Raw genomic sequence first — 27,196 nt, 5'->3', positions numbered from 1 at the left:
CTCATTACATGTTGTATTCCACATTAGGAGGCCGACATTAGTTTTGTTTAAACCTTTTTATAGGCAGTGCTGCATAGTGAATACCCCTACTCAAGGGGTGTTCTTAATGTTATAAAAAGCGAAATTATGCTATTCTTCTGTACCTTGAATAGGAAGTTTCTGTGGGCACATCCGCTGCATTGTCTCAGTTGTCATAGAAACAGCCCAACTCTGGGACTTTAATTCAGATTGATTTTTCCCCCCTTTTGAACAAAACGCTATTTTGTATGTCATTCTCTTTTGTGTTGAAGATATCCTGCTGAGTAAAACTAGCACTTAAATAACTGCATTTATCCACACCTTTGACAGTGCACTCAAAAAATGTCCTTCTGCAAAATGAAAAGTTTCATTCCAGACTGTCTGTCTGAAAGTCCAGACATGAAGAGCTACTGTTCAATTATTATGTGCACCATGTGACACAGAACAGAACTGAAGTGCTCAGGACAAATACAGCTCTGTCCTCAGATCAATATGTGTATTTTTTTTCAGCACTCCTTCCTGAGTGAGCCAGATTGTAGAAAGCAGCAGCATAGCCACCTACACACACTGGCCGCTCTGTCTTGTTGGTGGTAGTGAAGCTCTCTGGGCTCAGTCTTTCTACAGTCATATGCCCAGTCGCCCACATGAGCCACCCACTGTCTGAGTCTTTACTAGGTGGTGTGAACACGGGCCATCACGAGCAGACATATAGCTGCTATGTGAGGGATTGCATCCACTACCCTGAACGCATGTGGGCCAAGTGCATTATCATTGTGATATTTTCCACACTGGCTGTTACATGCCAATAACGCACTGATTCATTCTTTATTATTCTGTGTGATTTGGCTTTCAAGATGGAGCAGTAGTATAAAGCTGCCCATTTACAGTTAATTATGTCATACTGCATAAATTTTAATATTTTATAGAAAGAATAATGGGATAGTTCACGGCAACATGAAAACTGTATCATTCATTCACCCTCATGTCACCCCTATATAATAAAATTCAATGGGGTCCAAAACAACATTGGTCCCCATTGATATATATATATATATATATATATATATATATATATATATATATATATATATATATATATATATATATATATATATATATATATATGTATGTATATATATATATATATATATATATGTATGTATATATATATATATATATATATATGTATGTATATATATATATATATATATATATATATATGTATATATATATATATATATACTGTAGACATGAGGGTGAATGAATGATACAGTTTCCATATTTTATGGACAAAAACAGTTTAGAATATAATTTTTTTGTGTTCTGCTGAAGAAATAATGTCATACAGTATATGTTTTAAAACAACATGGATGAATAAATAATGAAGGCAAATGTGACTGAACGAATGAAACCGGGAAAAAGTTTCGATGGTGTTGGTATTGCGATCACATTCTTCCAGGGTTTGAAGAGTGACAAACTACAAAGATTCGGACTCAATGGTAGTTGGGCGAGTTTTCTCCCAGGTTGAAAGTGAAGACATGACTGTAGTTGAGGCCTACCAGACAAAGAGGCCTCATACCCCGGAAGAATTTAGTATAAGGGGACTTGGTGTCCCACACAAGCAACAACCAGAAGACGAAGCAGAAGAGCAGCAGAAGATGATGAGAGAGGGAAGACACTGATGTAGTGGCCTTTTTACTTCTGTGGAGGTCACATTTTCAGGGGGTCATTGAGCCAATGGTAACTTAAACTTTCGGAGGAAACGTTTATGACTTTTTGTCTTTGAGCATGGTATTTTGCATATGTAACTGTGTTGGTGTTGGTGCAAAACTATAAAAGATTCTTATAACACTGATGTTTTGCATGCTGTACTTATCAACATATGATATGCACTATCATTTAGATCATCAAAATACAAATTCCTACCAAATACCTATACCAAACATGGTATTAACTAGTGTTTCTCTCATATGCATGCATAAACAGTATACAGTACAACAAAACAAAAGGCAATATGCAAGAACAGTAATAACACAGACACCGAATGTCCTGGAGATTTCTATGTCATTCATAGAAGGTTTTCTATGAAAGAATGGGGAAAAGTCCCGTTTTATGGGCATTATGCGTCTTTCCTACAGTACACACACAAACAACAATAAGCAAAATTACAAAAAAAAAAAAAAAAAAAAGCTACAAATTTACTAAAATGTAAACTAAAATGTAAATGAGCAGCATAAAAATAATACTAAAATAACACTAGTCTGCAACACCATTCAAACGTTATAATGATCATCTGTCTGTCCCCCATGAGAGGCCTTGAACCTTGTGGCTCTTAAATGTGACAAGTGGAGGGCTTAAACTCAGTTTTTCCATTTGCTCAGGCCCTCCCTTTAAACAGTTGACCTCTGACCCTTTCAATTACAAGCAGCCAGGCTGAGAGCTCAACTGGAGAGTTTCGTTTTGTCATACTGTGCTCTTCCAGGAACAGCAGCCCTGATATGGCTGCATTAAAAGTTTAGACAGGCCAGTTGGACAGCTGCTCAGCTTAGATGCAAAGCCTGCCTGACCCTGCCTTTCCCTCCCTCCTAAACCCTGGAGACCAGCAGACGTTCTGCTCTCATCTATATGGTGGCTGCTCATCCACATGGTCAGTGGGGAAAAAGTCTAAATAAGAACTACAAGGGACTCCAAAGTATGAAGCTAAATGATGAATCCATCAACTTTCAATAAGTTCATTCCATAAATTCACTAGACTACAAAATAAATCAGCATTTAATCTAGTTATAAACATAAACAAATAAATATCCACAAATGATAATAATTATAATCCAAAAACTTTACAGCACAAAAGTTTTACTTTTACTACGGATTACTATGACCTTTTTGGAGCAGTAGTGTTGTTAAACTCTTGTGGAAAAGAGCCTATTTATTTTCCACAGAAGAAATAACAGTGTTGGAATGACATGAAGGTGATAAAATATAACTAAGGAAAAGGATATTCATATTACTTTGTTTGCTAATGAGGAAATTTACTGGCAAATAATTAATTATTAAGGCTTTTTACTCTCAAAAACATTAATTAAATATCATTGACCAATGACAGCTTCTCTAAAAGCTATCCAGTGAATGAACACAGATCGAGTGCCACCTCCTGATTCATTAGGAAATCAATAATGTTAATAGCTAATAGAAAAAAAATCAATAAATTGAAAATTCAATCTAATTGCAGACTGGTTGTCTTTTTAATCCACATTCAAAATTAATTTTTGACTAATTTCTTTATTTCTCAATGTTTTCTTTAGTTTCTCAGTTAAATTTAGCAGTGAGTTGCACAAACAGGCTCCCGCTGAATGGTATATTGAACGGTAAACTGCTTCTTAACCTGCATTAAAACACAGGCTGGCTGTCTTTGGTAAGATCAGCTGTTTCTCAAATAATCCTTTGCAATACCTTTGACTGGCCAACCTACATCCCATGCATAAGACTGGTTTCAGGTCACCTGTTATTTCAGCCGTTACCAAGGAAACACCAGAGCTGAAAAACAGAATAAGAGCGAGGAGTAACCCTACTCGCACCCCTTGATTTCGCTTGGTGAAAATTGCCATGTACTCCTGTACCATGTTTGCAGGTGATGAGTTGGTGGCGATTCTGTTGAGCACGTTCTCTGGAAACTTGAAAAAATGGACTCTACTGACTATACAGATAAAGACACAGTTGACAAGAGAGTTGGATGGAGATCAGCCAGAATCCAGTTTTAGTTTGCAGACAGCATATAGTGTCACTTTGTTTGGGACTCAGAACAACAATAGATGGCGATTACTTTTTATTTCATTTTTTATTACATTATTTTTATTAATACATTTATGGTTTATCTTCATAGAGCTCTCTCATTCCATCCTATCATTTGAAATTATTTTTTAAGAAATGTATTTTTTATTTACATATTTGAGCTTAACAAACCACATCAGTCAGAATGGAAAATTCTTCACTTCTAGTATTTGCCACTGTTTGTCTAAATAATACAAAAGTATTTTTGAATTTGAATTGTATTTTTAAGTAAGCAGTATTTGAATGGAAAGAATGTGAGCAGTTGATTTGTCGTTAAGTTAAAAATGGTGCAGTTACGGTTACGGCTGTTGGCAAAACACATGTGTGAAGGCTTTTCTCTCAAGGTGGTGCTTTCCAGCATCAAAGCCCTAGCAGACATGAGACCTACTGAATGGTGACTGGAAAGCATGCAAGTGCTACTGTCAACACCAGTGCATAAATAAAGCTAAAGATAGGGCCTCACCACCACCACCAGCCAACCAGCTACGCTTTTTATAGGGATGCTTTGATTTATAAAAGGCAGAGGGATCTATTTTTTGACTAACCGGCCTTCTGATGGAAACTTCTGATGGATGCATGACTGACCCCCATGGCCTGAGTGTGTCTGGGGTTTTGGGAGATAGTGATTGGTGCAGAGTGAGTGGCACAACAGCCAAAGTCTGAATGTACTGGAGGCCATCCAGGAAGAAATGCTATTGCAGTAATGGACTCCTGTGGTGGAGGTCCTCAAGGAAAACCTCACAGTCAAGTAAGATGACAGTATGACAGTGACAAGCATGAGATTATTTTCCCAACAACAACAACTTATTTTTAAAGGTACAAATCTTTAGTTGTACAGAATGGCTTTCACCCTTGTAATGCAGTACTAGTTTAAAAACTATTACAGTTTTTATTAATATTTAAAAAGTTTAATTATTTAAAGGTTTTTTATGTTGTACATTTTCAATATATTTTTTATTTTTTTTTTTTTTTTTTTACATTTTGTGTGTACACTTTTTTTAGTTTTAGGTTCTTTAAAATATATAGTTTTTATAGATTTTTATTTTGGTTTTACCTTGGAAATACCTTGGCAATTTGCTTAAATGAAATAAATACTTTAGGTTTATTTATATTTTATTTTTGTTTAGTATTAGTTACCTATAATATCTTTAATCTAAAATAAACTATAATTTTTCTCTATTAGATTGCTATGTGAGATGTGAGGTTTATTGATTCAATAGCAAAAATATCATTAAATATGCTCAGTAATTAGTTATAATGACACATTATAATTTATAATTATAAATAAATTAAAATATGACCCCTTTTACTTAGTTTAAATAATCAGTATTAAAATTAATACAAGAAATTAAACAGTTAAAACAGCTAAGACAAGTGACCTGTGCGGTGGGAGACTGACCATTCTGACACATCTGAGTGTTGTTCTTTGGGTGAAAGGTTAATGTGATGGCATGTTCAAGAGGGCAGCTTTTCAGCTGACAGAAAGCAGACATGGTGGCCACTTTGTTCTTCCCATCATTGGCTCATCCTGAGTGAATTCAACAATCCCAGAATTGCAGAAATAAACTATATTCTCTATCTGGATGTATGGCATGTACACAAACCATTTTTAAATGTGTGGGAGAGAGACAAAATCATGTATAAATATAATCAGTGTTGGTTTAAAAGTGAGATGTCAGTGCCTGTCTAATGAACAGGATGGTATGATGGCTTTGAATCATTTCTGGTGAATGCTGGTATTAGAAAATTATGCACATTTGCATTCTAAAATCTTTTTAAAGTGTAGGGGAACACCCTGGATGTGTCATTTTCAAAATATTGCAAGAGATGATACATGCTTGAATATCCTTTACACCTTGCCAGTAACAGGCTACCTACACCGCAATACGATCTGCTCTGCTGTTCCGTTGCTATGATGATGCCAGTTCAAATGGCTCCACTGTGAATCAGCGAATCAGTAACATTTGGTCTACGTGCCACCAGAGCGTGACCAGGCCATGTCACCGTCCTCAGCACTGGTTACATCTGGGAAAAACCCCGGACTGGCTGAATCACGATGGCATCCAGGACTGTAATAAAGTAATTCTCATTAATGAAAACTGTATGTGGCAATCAACAATCCCTCTTAGCACCTCTGACAATATTACTGGTGCATACATGAAACAGGCATGCCTGTGGTTCTGCCGAGATTCTTACTTCTCAGCAGAGCTATTTTAGCAGGACAGGCTCGTACTAACCTCGCCAAGCCTGTAACCGTATCCCCTGCTGGTAACTGACCCAGTCGTGGACCATCCCTGACCCCCAACATAGGGACCAGTATGATGAGTTATTGATAGCCAGATCAGTAATGATACATGCTTCCTGCGTGTGTAGCTTCTGTGCTGTGACTAATGGTGACAGACTGTGATTTGACGGGGTCTGACTGCTCAAGATCAAGGTTGAGAAGATAACTCCCATTGGTCTCAGCGAATGAAACGTAGGTGAATTTCAGTGAAATCTCTCAATGACGTGTACCTGGATAAAAATACCTGTGGAACATCACATTTCACAGAAACGCAGAAGATTTTTCAGTGTCCTTTTATTTGTCTGATGTACGAAGACAAAAGATTGCTTGTTCAGAGGTATATAGATGTGAAGTGTGCTGTGAAGACTGTTTGTTTGTAACCATGGCAACATCAGCATGTGAAGAGATATGGTACAGTGAATTTAACCTGGCCTACACTGACTGCCCTCTGCAGTTTAACACTCGAACTTACCATCGCCTCACTCCAGTCTGCAAAAGGCTGAATAAAACAAGAGAATCGCTCAACAATGCCCAAAAATAATGAACTGCTTTTGTGAAGAAAAGTGCATATTTTTGAGAGTAGTCAAGCTTTGGAACATACTACTTTGTCATAACTTAACAGACCACTCTGTTGCATGGTTACGTGCATCCTGTCACTGTTTAAACTGCCCTGTCAGTCATCTTGTCACGGTTAACATCCTCCACATTTGATTTCATTTAATTTCTGGAGAGAAATGAAGCAAGTTGATCTGCCAGTCGTGGGTCTTTCATGCAGAGGATTCTCTTCATGTGTTTGCATAATAATGCATTTAAAATCAACGTGACCAAACATATCTTTATAAAAGTTTGCAATGTTGTTGTAGATGAACTATAACATAAAACAAATATTTTTCACTCTAGATATTGATTATTAATCACTCAAATGGTTTCATCTAAATCTCCCTACTTAAAGTGATAGTTCATCCTAAAACGAAATATCTGTCATCATTTATGCAGCCTCATGTTGTTCCAAACCTGTATGAGTTTTTAATATCACATTCTTGCATAATCACTATACTGCATCTGAATAACGCTTTTGGCCCTCTGAATAGCTGTAAAAAAAATTGCTACATGTTTAAATGTCAGTGATTGGTTGTCTGATGGCGTATTCTTAGCCTGTGAGATAAACAGGATCAGGAGCGTGAGGCCATATCTAAAACACCATAACTTTTCATTACATGTATTTTCGTGACCATGTAGATAAGAGATCTAACAACTAAAAGGGAGCAATAGCATAGGTTTGTTTCTAGAGTCCGCTTTTGTATTCCCTTGGGCAATATTGGTTATTTCTCAGATTGAGTCAGTGGTTGATATTATTGATATCCATGCTACCAAAATATCAGCTTGCTATTTTTATGACATCCAGATGTAGTTTACATTACATGCCACATTGATTGCAGCCATACGTTTTGTGCTTGCTCAGGTATCCTCAATCTGTGCACAGTGGCTATTCTGGGAATTCTATTTCTGCAAATATGTTAAATATATACTAGACATCCAGCCTCATTCATTGTTAATGAAGCTGCAAACAGAAACATTTCCACGAATCAGACTGCTCAAATGACAGATAACAGACAACGGAGACAACAGAGATATGGCTCCACCTGGGATCACTCAGCAACCAAAAGCATGACATCATCACTTCATGTAAAGAATCAAATACTATGATGTCATCAGGAAATGCATGACCTTGGAGAACAGAAGTGTGTGATGTCAATGGGTGCTATAAATAGAGAATGTATATGATACAGGTGTGTTTTTTTGTTGTTATTACTATTTATTGGTGCAAATATATAATAGAATATAATATAACATGTTTTGACTAATAAAAATTAATTTGTGTAGGGTCCCTATTGTAAAAATGAAGTACACTGAAGGCTTCTTGTAGCGCCTGTTCACTTTGTTAATGCTGCCATCTGCTGGGTAATGATAATTACACTGGAATAAAAAAATGGTGAACACTGTGAAAATGATTTTGGAGTGTTTTACATGTTCAGTACTGTGTGTTACTTGCCATTTTTTTGCATTGTATTTGTTTCTGTTTTTCTAAATTCTGAGTGAAAGTTGTTTCACTTTTTTTTTAGTGTTGGATTTACTGAGTAACAATTTTTACTCAGAACTTGCTAGTACATTTAAATAACTACAAAGAAAAAATACACCCAAATATATGTGTATGTATGTATATAATATATAATATATATATATAATATATATATATATATATATATATATATATATATATATTCAGGGCACCCTTCAGTTTACGCTTTTTTAACATTTAAAGTACAATTTTTTTTTTTTCAAAAACACATGTAGTCTTTTACCTTACAGTTTTTTTGTTGTTGTTTTTTTTTTTTTTTTTAATAAAGTATCATCAAATCTAGTATTTCAATAAAAATGTTGCAGTTTCGTACCATAAGTAAACTCCATACAATGCTGGAAGTGTTAAACTGCTGAATGTGAAGGTGTGCTGTATAGATGACATCATTTTTACATCATGGATGACATCACAACCACTATTTTCATTTGAGCCCTTTTTTTTTTGTTCTGGTACTGTAACAGAAACTTGTTTCATAAGTGAATATATTGTTTCCTAAAACACCTGTCACATCGCATTTACAACTCAGGTGAGACAACTGAGTGTCTATAAGCCAGAGGTGTCCAAACTCTGTCCTGGAGAGCTACTATCCTGCAGAGTTTAGCTCCAACTTGCCTCAACACATCTGCCTGGAAGTTTCTATAGGAGTATGCTTAGTAAGACATTGATTAGCTGGTTCAGGTGTGTTTAATTCTGGTTGGAGCTAGACTCTGCAGGACTGTGGCTCTCCAGGACAGAGTTTGGACACCCCTGCTTTAAGCAGGCATGCGCCAGCTGAGCAACTTGCTTTCTCCAGTTATTATAGGTCTCCTTGACACTTTAAGAAAAATGTCTCATTGAAAGAAATGACCTTGAGCAAATGTCAAGATCAGCTAATTTCAGCATTAGACAACATGTTCCAGGCTTTTTTATTCTGCTCATGTCTGCTGTGCATATCACGGCAGCACGTGGCTGAACAAACAGTGAGCACCCCTATTATCCTTTCTTTCCCCTTGTAATGAGCCTTAGCCTGATTATCTGATGGAACAAGCCTGTGCTATTGAATATTCCACACTAAGACACTTAGACTGCTCCCTGCAGGAAAATAGTGACTCAGAGCGACAAGGTTAAACATTCTCCAGCCTCTGTCACTTCTAAAGGCTGCAAACATCGGCTGAATGTTGAGCTGAAAATTGCTGTGTTGCGGAAAAGCATGTTAAGCACACTTTTATCATAATAAAAGTTCATAATTTTTAGATAAATGTTATCGATCAAGAGTACAGTATATAGGAAAAGTAATATTCATTTTATCATTGCAAAATACAAAGTATGTGATAATACAGACTTTACACATTTTTATGAATTTATGTGGCTGTTTGTATAGTCATGTAATAAATCATTTAAAATGGAACATATTAAATATTTTAAATAGAAAACATTTATAATTAATGCTGAATTAATATACAGATGCGCCACTGCAGATTTACTTTTTGGTGCATTTCATCTGCAGTGCCACAGCTTTAGGGTTTAAGTTTGCAATGTTATTGGCACAGATGTCCATAAATCACATGGTAGGCTAATTAATGCATGATGTTGAAATAGTTAGTTTTCAGAGTACTAGCCAGCGTGAATATAAAGAAACAACAACCTGCCATTACAGATTAGTTTACAGTTGCAGTACCATGCAACTTTGTATGTGGTTTAATTCAAGGTCCATGTCTTCATGTACCCTATTGGTGCTGCAGAAATTGTTGCATATGGCTTTAGGATGGAAATTCAAATTCACCTAGCTATTTCAACCCAAAGATTTCACTAATTAGATTGGTTAATGGGTACAGAGTTATTGTTGATCCATTTGTCACCTTATGAGGGCGCCAGAGAGGTTCAGTAACCCCCTTTTTTAAAATGAATCCCTAATACGAATCAACTGTCTGATTAAAATAAACTAATGGATATTAAGTGGGAATAATATGATTGTGCTGTCAGTTATTTATTTATTTTTTTTACAATGGTCATGAGACACTTGGGATCTTACTGTGTGCTATATGCAAGGTTGAAGTAGGCCTATTATATAGGCTAGCTAGAAAATACAAAAATAGATGAATACAAACATGCTGAATGTCTCAAGCCACTCTTGCGACCTCTTTTCAAATTATTTAATTTTTGAAGCAAGCAGCAGGACTAAAAGCTCTTGTGGAGTATTACGTTATGTGAGCTGCGTGTTGTGTTGTGTTTTTTTTTCTGCTCTTATTCTCTCTTTTGCAGCCCTGTCTGTCTGTCTTTCACAGGTCCTTGCTGATTGGACGATATACTGTACCTGTCAACCATCATTAGGGCGTCTTCCTTCAGGGACCAATCCGGTGTCTCTCTGCTGGTTTTAAAATCCTTCCGGCGCGCTCTGGAAGGGAGCGTCATTGTGTGTGCTTTGGGCTTGTTGTTTTTGTCTGAGTTGTATTTGTTTGAGCTATGGGCTCTTGGTGATTGTTTTCTCTTTGTTTGAGTAAACTAACACTGCTAGTACCATGTCACTGTTTAAATGAGTATACGGTTCCCTATGGGGAAGAGGGACGGGTAACCATGTCGCGACATACATTCTGCCCGTCTGTCAGTGTTAAATACACTAGGTGATGAGTGTGTGCCAGCTTCTGTATTTCTTTGGTTTTCTTATTTAGTGTAGCTTAATTAGGGCGTCGAATACGCCGAAGATTTCGGTTTCTTTTCATTGTTTTCTTTTCGTGTAAAACTACACACTGCACGATTTTAGCAATCCTATAAGATCATTGCTGGTCACACTGTGCGACATGGATCTAATAAACTTGGGTACGACATGCATGTAGGCTGTACGATGATGACACCTCGTAGGCTACGACGCACGTTTCTATAGAAGAATAAAGCGTCATTAGCATGCCCTAGTGGTAAACAAAAAGAGCATATGACTCACACTTTGACAGCTGTAGTTTTTATGTGTGCTGAAAAAAAAGTGGAAGCGGCGAAAGAGGAAGGAATAAGAGCTTGAGGTAAGTAGTTTTGTTTTAGCGCCATGTCGTGTTGATTTCATGTCGCATTTTTACTGGTTGTGGGTCGTAACTGCAAACACACGGTGCGATGATCATGCTGAATTTCTGACCCTGCCAGAAAATTATCGTAGGCTAACTTTGGTCACAAGACTGTGACAACCTGGGGCGGATTTAGTGAATGGGGGGCCCCAGGCAAATATAGAAATGGGGCCCTATACAGATACCTAGTTCAACCTTGAAGTTGCTTTTTTGTCATGATGCTTTGCTGCTGTACAATGGTACCACATTGTTGTGTCCAGTGTTTCTACACTTTGTATGTACTTGTTGTTGTTATGGGATTTTCATTTACATTTAATCATTTAGCAGACACTTTTATTATTTCATGTTGTAGACCACGAAATAGTGACGCGTGACGTCAGACTTAACAAGCGGATTGCACGTGCACATTCATTCTCTGCCAGTAGGAGGTGCTTTTGGAATGTCAGAAATATAGTAGTTTCGCAGGTAAACAATTAAGCACCGCTCAGATCATAAATTATACTTTATCAGGTAAAATGAAAATGCGATTGAAACTTTTCTAAAGACAATCGGTTCCCTTCAGAGGTTCATTCGTATAAAAACTTGAATTAGTGAGAATGAGAAAAGTCTGGAAAAAAACATAGCCTATTGATGAGGAAAGTCCACTGAGTTACCAGCGTAAGCCTATATGAGTCATTTTAACTTGGGGCTGTCAATCGATTAAAACAGTGGTTCCCAACCTTTTTCAACTCGCGGCCCACACAACCAAACACATGTTTGCGTGGCCCACTACAAAAAAATTAACTGACCCCGCTATTGTTGGGTTAATAACTTAGTACTCAGAAGTAGGGCTGGGCGATGTATCGCATGCAATTGTCACGCGCATTTCGTCAGTAAAGCCGGTTCTCTGATTACCGCTAAATCGCCATCACCTGCTTTCAAATGGAGCGGCATTTAATATACAGAGCCGTAGATCACTGAAAAGCTACGCAATATCGCGTTCATTATCTAAGGCGATTCATCTGCGATAATGAACGCGATATTGCGTAGCTTTTCAGTGAGTAACATGGGCTCGGAAAAAAAGACGCATCACAGACAGTGTGTGTGAACCTGGAGTTACGTAGGCATATTCCCAGTCTGTTCTGTTCTCGCGCTAGGCGCGTTGCATTCTGATTAGATAGGATAGCATACTGCGGGAGGTCAGGGCCGCGGAAAATCGTGCTATAAAGTGATTTAGAAATCGCGCACGCTCAAATCGATTTTATGACAATTTCTTTCGCACAGCCCTTGAATGAACGGGCAATTTTTGAACTAGACATTTTTACATATATTAACAATATTATTGTTTGAAAACCACTGGATTAAAATAAATGTGTACTTCGTAAATGTGTAATTTCGTTTTCTTCTAAGGCATTTTTGTAAAAGTTGCTTAAGTATCTTAATTTAACTAAGGCCTAGTCCTGGCTTAAGATAAGCCCCGTTTGTGAAACCGGGCCTTCAGGTTTTTAATACTCTAATGAACATGGGCATGGAGAAGTATGGATGCTTAATGCAATATGTTTATTATTAGTGAAACCATAGTTAACAGACCATGAAGAGTAGACATGTTTCATAGGTCATAGATGTTTTTCAAAGAACTTGTTCATGTCTATTAGACACATGAAAAAGAAGAACATAGAAATACCACGTTCCTATTACTTCTCTTTCTTTGCACTGAGCAATTTACTTACACAAACCTGTTTGAATTTTCGCAGACAGGGCAGCTCACTTTTACTGAACATGCAAAATGTACATTTATTATTTATTAGGCTACATTTGTTTGCCCCTCTGTGCCACATACTGTATTTTGATGCAGCTAAATTCTCAAAACTGTTTCCATTGATATATATTTTACTATTTCTGTTGTCAGACAACGGGATGAATATGAAATAGTGACTGAAACGTGACCTATTAAGACTATATAACCAGCTCTCCCTTTCAAGATGTTAACCTGCACAAAAAATCCTGATTTATAATCATGTCGTTGTCTGATAAAATCAAATAGGCTACACATGAGATAAAGACCATAGCTGTGCTGTGATTTAGGCTATACAGGTCCTTCTCAAAAAATTAGCATATTGTGAAAAAGTTCATTATTTTCCATAATGTAATGATAAAAATTAAACTTTCATATATTTTAGATTCATTGCACACCAACTGAAATATTTCAGGTCTTTTATTGTTTTAATACTGATGATTTTGGCATACAGCTCATGAAAACCCAAAATTCCTATCTCAAAAAATTAGCATATTTCATCCGACCAACAAAAGAAAAGTGTTTTTAATACAAAAAAAGTCAACCTTCAAATAATTATGTTCAGTTATGCACTCAATACTTGGTCAGGAATCCTTTTGCAGAAATGACTGCTTCAATGCGGCGTGGCATGGAGGCAATCAGCCTGTGGCACTGCTGAGGTGTTATGGAGGCCCAGGATGCTTCGATAGCGGCCTTGAGCTCATCCAGAGTGTTGGGTCTTGCGTCTCTCAACTTTCTCTTCACAATATCCCAGAGATTCTCTATGGGGTTCAGGTCAGGAGAGTTGGCAGGCCAATTGAGCACAGTAATACCATGGTCAGTAAACCATTTACCAGTGGTTTTGGCACCTGTGAGCAGGTGCCAGGTCGTGCTGAAAAACGAAATCTTCATCTCCATAAAGCTTTTCAGCAGATGGAAGCATGAAGTGCTCCAAAATCTCCTGATAGCTAGCTGCATTGACCCTGCCCTGGATAAAACACAGTGGACCAACACCAGCAGCTGACATGGTACCCCCAGACCATCACTGACTGTGGGTACTTGACACTGGACTTCAGGCATTTTGGCATTTCCTTCTCCCCAGTCTTCCTCCAGACTCTGGCACCTTGATTTCCGAATGACATGCAAAATTTGCTTTCATCTGAAAAAAGTACTTTGGACCACTGAGCAACAGTCCAGTGCTGCTTTTCTGTAGCCCAGGTCAGGCGCTTCTGCCGCTGTTTCTGGTACAAAAGCACACGCCTGTGCACGGTGGCTATAGATATTTCTACTCCAGACTCAGTCCACTGCTTCCGCAGGTCCCCCAAGGTCTGGAATCGGTCCTTCTCCACAATCTTCCTCAGGGTCCGGTCACCTCTTCTCGTTGTGCAGCATTTTTTGCCACACTTTTTCCTTCCCACAGACTTCCCACTGAGGTGCCTTGATACAGCACTCTGGGAACAGCCTATTCGTTCAGAAATTTCTTTCTGTGTCTTACCCTCTCGCTTGAGGGTGTCAATGATGGCCTTCTGGACAGCAGTCAGGTCGGCAGTCTTACCCATGATTGCGGTTTTGAGTAATGAACCAGGCTGGGAGTTTTTAAAAGCCTCAGGAATCTTTTGCAGGTGTTTAGAGTTAATTAGTTGATTCAGATGATTAGGTTAATAGCTCGTTTAGAGAAACCTTTTCATGATATGCTAATTTTTTGAGATAGGAATTTTGGGTTTTCATGAGCTGTATGCCAAAATCATCAGTATTAAAACAATAAAAGACCTGAAATATTTCAGTGGGTGTGCAATGAATCTAAAATATATGAAAGTTTAATTTTTATCATTACATTATGGAAAATAATGAACTTTTTCACAATATGTTAATTTTTTGAGAAGGACCTGTACTTGCAAGTAAAATTAGAGAAGCAACACATCTGTTTTAACTGAAAGCGCAGCTCCTTTCAGCCCTTGCTGAACAGACAAGAGAGGGAGAGGTGTGCGCGCGCGCTGGGAAAGAGAGACCTTGGGGGCCTAAGGCAGTCGCCTACCTTTGCCTAATGGGTAAGTCCGCCCCTGGTGACAACGGCTGTCTTTAAACCTCTCTCACGTACGACATAGGACCACCGATTAGGAGCCACGATCACAGAAATCGCCACGATTGTTTCACGGTCTGGGACAGCCGAAAATCATGCAGTGTGTCTCGGGCTTTAGTTAGATTAGTGGGTTCCTCCTTTAGCTAGGTTGGGGAGTTTGTGTTTGTTTTTTTTTTTTTTTTTTTCATTTTTTGGCACTGCTCTAGTTCATTTCCCCCCTAATTCTAATTGCATCTTTTTCTTTATTAGTTTTTTATTTTATTTTTCCTTGTGCGTTGTAAATCGCTCACACACGCTGCATTGTGGCTCTGGTTTCTGGTTAATAAACGAATTAACTCTATTCTTAAGGTTTCCTTGGTTCATTCTGCTTATCCTTCTACCTAGTAGTAGAAAACAAATTTAAGTGTCGCGCTCTATTCCCTAGATCCTTTTAAGGGTCGTAACATGGAAAAAGAACAGTCTAGAATGAATCAAAAGAATTGCAACTTTATCTGACTGCATCCATATAACTGCATCTAGAAAAAGCTTTTAATGCACAAATATAAACAAATAATGTCAGTAACAAAGACACATTAATTATTAAAATTTATTTTGTACATATTTAACATAAAACGAAATACAATATAAAATGTATATGGAACCATGCCAGCCACCAAATACACCCAAAAGAATATCCCTGCCATTTCAGCATGAGGCTAGACTTAAAATGGCACTGACCTGTTAGAGATCTTCTGTAATGCTCCTATAGCCATAGCAGAGATTCCATTAGGAATTACATTAATAATAGGAACTGTTTTTAAAGTATAAGCAGTGTAATCCATTAGTCATTTTAAACTTCTATCATCAATCATCACCCTACTATAACTGTAAAAGCATTTATAAGGCTTCACTGACAGCAAAGTAACATTCACTACAGTGACTGCAGCAGTGTTGATCAAAGATCCTGTAAAGACTTACTTCACGGAGTCTCAACAATCAGGTAAACAGAAATGCTATCTACTTACATTACTGAGGCATTTCAAGGTATTCATGCAACTTTCACTGTTAATGGAGTGCCATCCTGCCACCACCAGGACTATGTTCCTGGAAGCACCATGAGCCTTACTATGAAAAGCTTAAATAACACCACACATGCCCTATATCAAAAGTTAGCAAGAGTCTGGTAGCGATGAACGGGTTAAATTTCAGGATCCTGGATTACTGACCCTTTACTATAGCAATGAGAAAGCAGACGACAGCAAGCTTGGACCCTTTGAAAGCACAAATATCTCAGCCACCTGCAACAATGATCTGTTTGCACAAGCCTGATCAAGGTGGATGAGAAGGGATCTAAAAATGTAGAGCCTCGGATTCAAAGAGCTCAATGTCAAAGTCGAACTGTGTTTGAGGTCATCGGCCAAAACCTTTAAGCAACAGACAAAGAGTGACATGATTGAACAAACCCCACACCCTTATTATTCATGCTTCAACCTCTGAGGTGATTCTAGAACAGTCTTGAAATATACTTGATCATAATTGGTGGTCTAGGCGGTCCAGGTCACCAATAAACAACCAAGCTACTTAAAAGAGGCCCGCACTGTCCTGCCTTTCAGTGGCTGTGGTGGTCGGAAGTTGTTCTCCATGCGCTTTCGGTCATCTTCTTCCTCTCCGTTAAACAGCAGTGTCCGGAACTTTCCCATCTAAGTCCAAAAAGCATGAAAAACAGCATGTAAGACAGAACCTGGCAAAGTGACAAGCTGCACTGCAAAAGAAATCAACTTTGGTACCAAGTCTTATGTAATAGGCTTGGTTCTCCATGCTGTGAATCTCCTGAGCTTTTTCTACTTATAGCTCATCAATCATTTTAATAAGCTGTACAGGATCAAAGTCTTGTGGCCTCATGCCAGACACACTAGGCCACTGTCACAACCATGCTGCCAACATGCCTCACTGCTCATGCCTTTAATTCAGTTTCCTAATACAAAGTCTGAGGGACTAGACAAGAGTCAGAGGCCAAATACATAGCAGTCTTTCAGATGGACATAGACTTATGTCTCTGAAATCCAAATCTAGTAATATAACACTTCAAAGCAAAGGACATACCATTCAAAAGTTTGGCGTCAGTAAGAATTTGTAAAACTTAAAATAAAATCTCTAATGCTCACCAAAGATGCATTCATCAAAAATACAGTAAAAACTGCCTGTGAAAAAGTTAAATTATTACGGAAAAGCATGTTAAGCACACTTTTATCATAATAAAAGTTCATAATTTTTAGATAAATGTAATCGATCAAGAGTACAGTAGATAGGAAAAGTAATATTCATTTTATCATTGCAAAATACAAAGTATGTGATAATACAGACTTTACACATTTTTATGAATTTATGTGGCTGTCTGTATAGTCATGTATATATATTATATATATATTTAAATGTCTTCAGTGTCACATGATATTAGAAATTTGTGCTGCTTAATATTTTTGTGGAAACTGATATATTTGATATGATAATTGGAAAGTTTAAAAAACTAAAGCATTTATTTATTGTATTATTTATTGTTACATTATAAATGTCTTTGCTCTCAGTTTAATGCATCTTTGCTTATTAAAAGCTGGTAAATAATTTCTGTAGTGTATGTTGCACAAATCTGTGACTAAAATGACCTCTATAGTGTGTTGAATCCACTGTAGGATTTCAGCTGTGTTTAATGTTTTCTGAATGAAACAAACTCTGAGCTGAACCCCAGTATACACAGACTGTATATATTTATTATTATTTATTATACACACACAATCATTTACTTATGCAAAATCAGTTACAGAAACCTGACATGCAATCATGTCAGCAGATGAGATCATTTCTGACCAGATTCACTGTCACCCCCAACATACTGGAAAACTGTGGATTGTCCCTAATTTACATCACTACCAACAATTTACCATTGCTTCCCACATCCATCTCCATCCACAACCATTCATTTTCATAAACCGACATCTGTCAATAGACCAGATGATGGTCATGACAAACACTAGCGATACAGTTTATAAATAAGTCATAAAGTTAAAGAAAGCCTCAATCACAACAGCAACCCACCTGCTTATCTGACACATAAATAGGTTCTTTCAGCACAATCCATGTGACGCTCTCATACAGTGGAGGAGTTGTGAGAGAGCCTGGATATGTCCAGTACTCCAGACTGTTTGGCAGGAGGCACTTTGGGTTAAAGCCCTTAAAATCAGCAACACTTCCCTACAAGAGATAAAAATAAATAAAAACTAGCATAAAATTATTGGACTGTTATGCAGAGCTTTGGGAAATAAAGATGTTCTGAACTGGGCTGTATCCACAATATACTGAAAAAGATACATGCCACAATATTTTGATTAGTTATAATACATTTTTATAATTTTTATAATCAAATAATTTTTTTCTTTTTTTTCTTCAATGGCCAGTTCTCAATATATTGCATTTAGCTTTCTAGACTACTGGATATTTGGTTAGGGTCTTTGTGTAAATTCAACTAAAATGTCAAACAAGTAAGAATAATTGAAGAAAATGATTTAAATTATTTGATTAATTTAGAAATGCATAAATAAGTTTTAAATGCTGAATAACCAGATAATTCTGGAAAGTCAAATAGTCTAAATACAAAACCACTAATTTGTGGTAGTGTCATAGACACTGACCAAAAAAAAAGAAAAAAAAAAAAAAAACTGAGAGGTGCTCATTTGAATCCTTAAAACCTGATTAACATATTTCAAAGCAAATATTTCCAAATGAAATCACATGCAAAGAGGCTTCTGGGTGTTTCCAAATTCATTCAGATGCAAAAAAAAGGACTAAAATGAAATATCTGTTTGGCAAGCTACCTGAAGACATTGATTTAATATATTCATTCATGCATTCTCTCAAAAATAGCATAAAGAAATGTGTATTCTCCCAATTTTTCATAAATTAAACTACATAAATACACATACCTTGAATTTAACCATATACAAAGAATCTGTTATCTGATGAAGAGCACTGTGCTCATCCCCTATCTGAAACAAAAAATAAAAAACATTATTAGAATAGATATAATAAGCATTTTACTGTAAATATGTATATCTTTCTGTACTTGATTTTTGTAATATTAAAAAGTGTTATTTTATTGATCTGTTTATTTTTTTTTCTTATCCCAAATTGAATAATGTGACTGATTCTAATACAAAACACATTCTCTTGAACTAATGCTGCATTATTTTGTTCTTTGTCTTAATAGGAATAGTTTGCCAAATAAATAAATAAATAAATGCTGAAAATGTACACATAATCAGGCCATCTAAGAAGAGTTTGTTTGTTCATCAGAACAGATTGTGAGAAATTTAGCATTACGTCACTTGCTCAGCAATGGAAACATCACAGTAATCCACAATATGTTTCTTCTAAAATACTTCTCTTTTTTTTTTTTTTTTTTTTTTTTTTTTTTTTTTTTTTTGCTTCACAAAACATTAATTGATGGACTGGGGTCACGTGGATTATTGTGATGTTTTTATCAGCTGTTTGGACTCTCATTCTGATGGCACCCATTCACCTCAGAGGATCCAATGGTGAGCAATTGATGTAATGCTAAATTTCTCCAAATCTGTTCTGATGAAGAAACAATGCATGAGTGCTGGTTCCCACTAAGACTAACTTCCAGAAAGATGCCAAGGACAGCCAGACCATCAGGTGCTGCTGCTGCCTCACCAAAGGACTTGTACTTTATGGCATTCCAATGAACCAGATGAAGCTGGAGAGAGACGAGGGACAGAGTTCAGGCCTAAAGACTGTGATAACGAAGACTGTGTAAACAAATATAATAAACAGTATATAGGCTACACGGAGCAGACAGAGAGTCCCTGTTCTGCCCCCTTACCTCAGAAGGAAAGGTTTTCCCACCAACTGTATGTTCAGAGCCACTGCAACCCTTGCATCCCCAGTGGAAATGAAACTGTTTAAGCCTGTACATGTTTTCCAGAGGACCTCCCCGGATCACTGCCAAAAGGAAAGAGCAGTTTAATGGCCATTCACATTAAATGTGTTTTTGCATTAAAAAAAAAGGGCAAGAATGAAAAACAAGTGCAATGTGTAGAGACACAAGCTTCTTTTAAATTTAGTGCCATGTTCTAGAATGCTGTGCAATGCGTGAGAAACTGCAAAAGATGTGACAAGAGTCTGACACAGTCAAACAAATCTGTCTAGCATGTTTAACAATGGAAAAGCATGGGCAAAGGAATGCAAAAACATGTTCTGTGTGAAGGCCCTCGACTTGCATGTAAAGTTTATCTTTTAAAGAATCACTCAAAGTGCAATGAAGAGTGAAGAATAAGAGTATCTGAAATGGGTGCTTGGTGTATTGCATACCTAATATGTCTAACCACTAGTTCAGTTCACTGAGTCAGAGCGGAAAGTAAAAAAAAACAAAAAACAAATGTTTTATACCACTGGAACCACAAGTCTGTCTCCAGCCTCTCTTTACTGTATATACACCTCTCAGTTTCTTTCTTATTGCCTATAGGTCTCTTTCTCATAGATTTAAGCATTTTTCTGCTTCCCAAACCTTTACACTGTTACTCAAAAAAACACTTGTTTTTGAGCATAATAATGTGTCCACAGTACTGCAGTAGTAATCCATCCACACTGTTTGTTATTTTTACCTATAAATCAGAAACAGTGTCTTGAAATGAGGCATTCAGGAATGTACTCAAAAGTGACATCACATTTGAACAGGCCCCTCTCACAACTGGCAATGGATCTGCCCTAGTAACTAAGTTCCTGCCCTGAGTGAGCTGTACACGGTCCACATGTTTATCTCCTCGCCAGAGCATTTAACAGCAGCATTCAAGTAAAAAATGTATTCTTATTGAAGCAACTAAAGTTATTCAGTCAAGAGCAGTGAGTGATTTTCTATTTTTCTTTTGGTTTATCATATCATATTAACTGCATAGACAGCAGTAGGTAGTGTATATTATACATACTGCTGTCACTTTAACACACACATCTAATATACACATGCAATTTCTTTCCCATCTGTTTATGTTCACAGACATAACCGACTGTGCTTATGCAAACTTTGTTTTTGACATAACCTTGTGCGTATTTGAGAGTGTAAGCAGAATAAGATGTAAAAGTGAACTTAGTTTAGCACTCACGTAACGTGCCATCTGAGAGTCAGCTTTCTGTGTGCGTGCTTCTGGTGAGTGTGCTCAGAACACCATATATCAGAAATTTAAACTGATATGGTTTTAAAACACATGCAAATAATAAGCTTTCATGATGACGAAGAACTGCAATGTCAAATGAGAGTGACCACGATAGATCTTTGATAATCAAAACCAAACAGATGTTTTGTTTGTTGTTGTCTAACCGAGGCACGCGCTGTAAAGGCACAGCACTCTTCTGGAAAGGAGGCGGGGAGAAGCAGCTCATTTGCATAAGCTCATTAAAGATGCATGCAAGAAAACAGCAGTTTTTCCTTTGACTCAAAAATGGCATTTACAGCTTGGAATAATAAATTATCTATGGGTATTTTGAGCTGTAACTTATATTATTAATATATCTTGTAAAAAGGGGCATAATAGATCCCCTTTAAGAGGGCTCAGAAACCACAAATTCTCTTCCCTTTTAATGACTGCAGAATGAACAGAGTTATTATTTTTTATGTGAGCAATTTCATACAACAGTCATTACATTCCAGAGCTCAAGTGGAAAGGTGAGATGAGAACTGAAATAACAGGGTCATTTGTGCAGATAAAGCTGAATTTTTCAGTTCTTTCTTTTTTTTTTTTCTTTTTTTGCTGTGGATCAGCTTCATTTTACATTTTCATTTTAGCAGTAATTTTAAGTTTTTAGCCATTTAAGTCCTTCAACTTAAACCTTAGTTTTTGTTTAAGGTTTTGTTTTTTTGTTTTTAAATCTAATTATTCTAATTTTAAGTTTTTAATATTTATATTTATCTAAATTCAGCTTCAGTTACCTAAAACAATTTTATACATACAAACAATCTCACAGTGGTGGCACACAACATGCTGAGCTGAGAGTAAGAAACAGAAACTTGTGTGTAAAAACCTGTAACCTGTAATATGACAAAAAAAAAAAAAAAAAAAAAAAAAAACTACAAGTTGCCACCTCAGAGTGTTCTTCTCCAAACATCAGGAGACCAATCAACTAACCAGGACAGTAACATTTTAATGTAGTAATAATGTTGTCACTGATACCTACCTGATCTCTCATCTGAGTCAGTGAACTCCACTACCACAGAATGGCCATTGTTTGATATGCTGACAGAGGTACAGTTGTTGTAAGACAGCGAGATAGGAGACAGTCTGGCATCAAATACAGCTTCTGAAGGGACTATATCAATAGGTGATTGGCGGTTACCCTCTGCAATGGGATAGTCTTTGTACCATTCTGATGGACCTAGAAAAACAATATTAAGCAACCAGACATTAATGAATGTGATTTTTTTTTCCAAGTTAATTTTAAGGATACAGACATGTAACTTACTGTATTGTAATTTACTGTATCTAATGTAGTTATCTACATTACATTAGATATTGTTTTGTGTGTGTGTGTGTGTGTGTGTGTGTGTGTGTGTGTGTGTGTGTGTGTGTGTGTGTGTGTGTGTGTGTGTGTGTGTGTGTGTGTGTGTGTGTGTGTGTGTGTTTAGCTTAAAAGTAGCTGGAAACTACATTGAAATGGATGGCTTTTTCAGTTTTATGAAGTAGGCTATTTTTAATTTGTTAAATTTTAGACATTCTGTCAGATAAATGATGTATTTAAGTGTTTGTAAGTTGCATTGTACCATTTTAAGATGAATTAAAATATTTCATAACATATGCTGAGAATATAATTATGCCTTTAGGAAGGTAACACATGGCACAGTTTTACGGCCTAATTTAACATTACAAGTCTTTTGTGAAGCTGTGTGATCAAATAGCATGCTTACCCCTTGAAATGATGATGCCATTATTGCAATTTATGGAATTTGTAACTTTAAAAAGAGGGAAATGAATAGTATGGGGACATAACTTTATGGATTAATAGTGATGCACAAAGTCAACTAAAAGCTAAAATAAATAGAGAAAGATTATAAAGAAAATACAAACTTTTATTTCCATATAGTTTGTTTTCATAAATAAAAAAGAAAAAAAAAAAACATATTTACTAATACAGCATGGAAGTTGAAAACAGCTTTTGGAGCAGGTCAAAACCAGGCTTCTTCATGATGAATGAAAAAAAAAAAATGAAAGTTTTTTGGGTGATGCATTTAGACATTAACACAGATATTAAGACACATTTTTATGTATTTGAGTTACTGTACACACATTTTATAGTGTGAGTGTGACCCAACAACATTTCTATGTCTTCCAACGTTTGTCTCAATGAACTGTAGCAAGATGCAAGTCTTGAAATCACATACTGTAGGCCTATACAGCCTTTTTAAACTGTTTAAGCAGCAGCTATCGCTTTAAAGGATAACTGGGCTAATCTTGCATTAACAATGGACTTGGCAACCACTAAATCTAATGACAGATGACTGGACATATTAATAAATGACTGAGAACAAGCACAAAATCTGACCCAGTGAAGGCTGGCTATAGATCTATTAGTCTGTATTAGTGTTACGGTTTAACTGGTTTCTGTGTTTCAAAATCAAGCATTAATAATATTAACTGTAGTTATAATTACACTTGTTACTAATTTGGCTGCAACACTCATCAAACGGATCTTGGTATTCAAATCAGGTTTCTTCACTAGGTGTGAAGTGGTGCATTGCATGATATCTGAAAGATATTTTCCTGTACTGGCTAGTCCGTTCACACCAAAAACAAAAAAACTAAAATGATTAGTGGCCACACCAACAGACAACAGTGAAAGTTCATTGTAAGTGCACTGCAGTCAACATAACCACAATACACGATACAGTCTGAGTAAACTTAATGTTGCAACCAACTTTATGGTGAAATTATATATTTTAAAAGAAAAAAAAAATATATAGGGTAGGGCTTGATTTTGCACACATTCTCACCATCTCTAGCTCACAGCAAACTGACGGTTGCAATAGCCAATGCAGAGCCATAGGCCTCTATCAAAGCAGTGCCAGGCCGTCTCAGACCAGAAGTTATAGGGTGGAGATTATAGCATCATTATGGTTAGGTTTAGTACTGGTATGGTGGTGCTTATAGTTGAGGTGAAGTTAGGGCAGTTGGGGTGGGTTATCCTATCTTCAGCTTAACTTCTGGTCTCATACTGCTGGCCTGGCTCTGCTGTCCAAAAACCATATGACACTGTAGTCATCTGACAAACTGATGTCATCAGAGGAATGCCATTCCTAAGAGGAAATCATTTTTTAGATTTTTGATTAAACATTACTAAAAAATTATGAAGACAATCAAATCTTTTGGTGGATTAACTTGAAAGGATTAATTATTCACCACAACACTAATGATAGATAGATAGATAGATAGATAGATAGATAGATAGATAGATAGATAGATAGATAGATAGATAGATAGATAGATAGATAGATAGATAATGTGTACTAACAAATAGGTTTTTTTTTTTTGATTTCATGCTAAGTCGGATCGATTTTAAAATAAAAGTGTCTGTTAAAATGCATCAATGTAAATGGACTTTGGCTGTCTGTCAATGTTTTTTATTATGCATTCGCTTGAAACAAATGTTATGAATAAAAGTGATTCTAACGACATCTTTCCTTGATGTCACTGTCGTTCTAGAAATAAGAAATATTTTATCTTAAACCCTATTCATACGGTGATGGTTTCCCACGTAAATAAATTTGCATGTAATAAAACTTATGCATTCAGTTGACGATTTATTCACGGTGGAGCAGCGAGTTTTGTGATCTGATGAAATGCAAATGCGCTTCTCATAAGGCATATTCAACATTTATTTAAATATTTTATTTAATAATAATAATAATAATTTATACATAGCCTATACATATTATATGCATATCTCTTTATTTATACAGTTCTATATAGAGTAAATAATGCACAAATCTGTACATACATACTGTTCCAGATTCATAAACAATATTTATTGTTAAGTTTAAAAAAAAAAAAAAAAAAAAAAGTTTTTTTTTTTCTCTTTTTTTCTGTTCTCATGTCAGATGTCAGCAACAACAAATTCCTCCTGGTGAATAAAGCTGATTATGATTCCGATTATTAAAAATAGGCTAATAATTTGTCTGTGGTTCAAATGGTGTTCTGTCATGGATTTTATTTCTAAATGATGGACATATTAACAGAAAGGTAAACATAAGGTAAACATTTTACCTAATTGGTCGGCTAAAATGGAAAACCCTAATTTATATAAATCCATATCGGCCTTATACATATTTTAAACAGAAGTTGCAAAAAAATATATAAATCCTCTCTGTAGAGCGGTGACGTAGGCTATTATTCTTGAAAACAGTTTTCCAGCAATTCAGAAATAAAAGCAGGCTATGACCGCGCAATTAACTTACCGTTGTCCTCCCCATACCCCCAGTGATTGCCAGTCATCGCTCCGTCTTCTCTGAACAGTGGATTAGATGTTGAAAAAAGCGCAGAAGTATCTTGATTGGTGCAGTGGAGAGTTGTGTGTGTGGATCGAGTGAATGTCAGCGGTAACAGGTGAATGAAGAACGCTGTGATTGATTGACAGATAAGCGGATCCGTTCAGGCCCCGCCTCCTCTAAAGCCGATTGCACTGTCCGCGCCGTGTGTAGAGGACTTATCTTGACTTGTTAAATATTTGAACAGCTACTTTGAATTAGTAGCATATAATTGAATTGTCGACAAATTAATAATTTCACCTGAGATTCGAATAGAAAACCATCAAGGGCGAATTCTATTTAAAAGTGAGCATCACTGTGCCCTACTATGAGCACTAGACATGAGCACTCGGAAGGGAGCACATAGGCTAATTATGTGGTTGTGGACATTTAGCACTGACATTTCATTTTGAGTTTCTGAACGCAGAATAATAGCTAATAAAGGTTTTTTTTTTGTTGTTGTTGTTGTTGTTTTTTTACTGTATTTCAGCTTATGTAGGACATTTAGTGTGGTATTTTGTAAAAAAAAAAAAAAAAAAAAAAAAAACAACCAAACATGACACTATGTAAGGAATATTTCCTGTTGGGTTTAAATAATCACTGGAGGAACAGAACTAACTGTTGTGTAAAACAGCAGGATACAGTGGCTCAAACTCTTGGGTAAACTAAGCTTTTATTATTAAGTCAATATCACTTTGTCTTCAAGACTTCAAACACTTTTTATACTTTTTGATAACCTTCATTGTTGCATATGGTAAAGCAAATTGTCTGATGAATAGACATTATGGATAGTAATTTATGAAAAATTGCATTTAAAAAAAACATTTGACTATCATAATGATTATTATAATATAACAAATTATTATTTCTTAAATAATTAATAATTACTAATTATAATAGTTAATTATTTAAATCTAGTTATATTTTTAAAGTTAATAAAATCTATGGTTTTTATAGGCTACAAGTTTATGTGGTGCATACTGTATGGCATTAGGTTTACATAAATCAAAAGAAATTACACTAACATACAATTACCACACAAATTACTCTTCCTGTGCTGTGAATCATTAACATGAGTACCACATTGTCTGAAAAAAAACCTCATACAGGATCATTTCGTGGTTCAGGGTGAATGCCTGCCCATTCTAATGTCTGATCAATGTCTGCTTGAGAACATGTGGTGCTGTTCAAAAAATTAGGTGCCTGACACCAAACCTGTACAATGTGGGGCAAATTATCCTGGACGAATGGATCAAAATAACAAATTAACAGTGTGTATTATTCTCATATTTCCATTCATTCATTCTTTGCTGTATAGGTTTGTGGGAAGGCTGAAGTCTATCCCAATATATTTATATTTGTAATATACAGTGTGTAAATTACAATACCCAGACTATGTCCCATTATATTTTTATTTACTGTGTGTGTATGTGTGTGGGTGTGTGTGTGTGTGTGTGTGTGTGTGTGTGTGTGAGAGAGAGAGAGAGATAGAGAGAGAGA

The 27,196-nt window shown here is 36.3% G+C and overlaps 1 protein-coding gene across 3 annotated transcripts; it reads right to left on the bottom strand.

Annotated features, from left to right (window-relative positions):
- Window positions 1-15,723: 15,723 nt before the first annotated feature.
- Window positions 15,724-25,818, bottom strand: ca7 (carbonic anhydrase VII). 3 transcript variants are annotated; one of them, XM_042760613.1, is made up of 7 exons: window positions 25,628-25,810; window positions 22,357-22,554; window positions 20,012-20,130; window positions 19,790-19,885; window positions 19,092-19,154; window positions 18,208-18,363; window positions 15,726-16,814 (listed from the first exon to the last, which is right to left on the bottom strand). In XM_042760613.1, the coding sequence occupies exons 1-7, from the start codon at window positions 25,662-25,664 to the stop codon at window positions 16,692-16,694; spliced, it is 792 nt and encodes a 263-aa protein (XP_042616547.1). In that variant the 5' UTR covers window positions 25,665-25,810; the 3' UTR covers window positions 15,726-16,691. The 3 variants fall into 3 exon arrangements, with proteins under 3 accessions (XP_042616549.1, XP_042616547.1, XP_042616548.1); XM_042760614.1 differs by lacking the exon at window positions 15,726-16,814 and adding an exon at window positions 17,958-18,108 and having other exon boundaries at window positions 25,628-25,818; XM_042760615.1 differs by lacking the exon at window positions 19,092-19,154 and having other exon boundaries at window positions 15,724-16,814; window positions 25,628-25,812.
- Between the last annotated feature and the right edge of the window lie 1,378 nt (window positions 25,819-27,196).

This window comes from Cyprinus carpio, chromosome A7 (assembly GCF_018340385.1).
Source record: "Cyprinus carpio isolate SPL01 chromosome A7, ASM1834038v1, whole genome shotgun sequence".
Taxonomy (NCBI): domain Eukaryota; kingdom Metazoa; phylum Chordata; class Actinopteri; order Cypriniformes; family Cyprinidae; genus Cyprinus; species Cyprinus carpio.
Note: the sequence above shows the minus strand (reverse complement) of the source record. Positions and strands in the feature narration are given on the sequence as shown.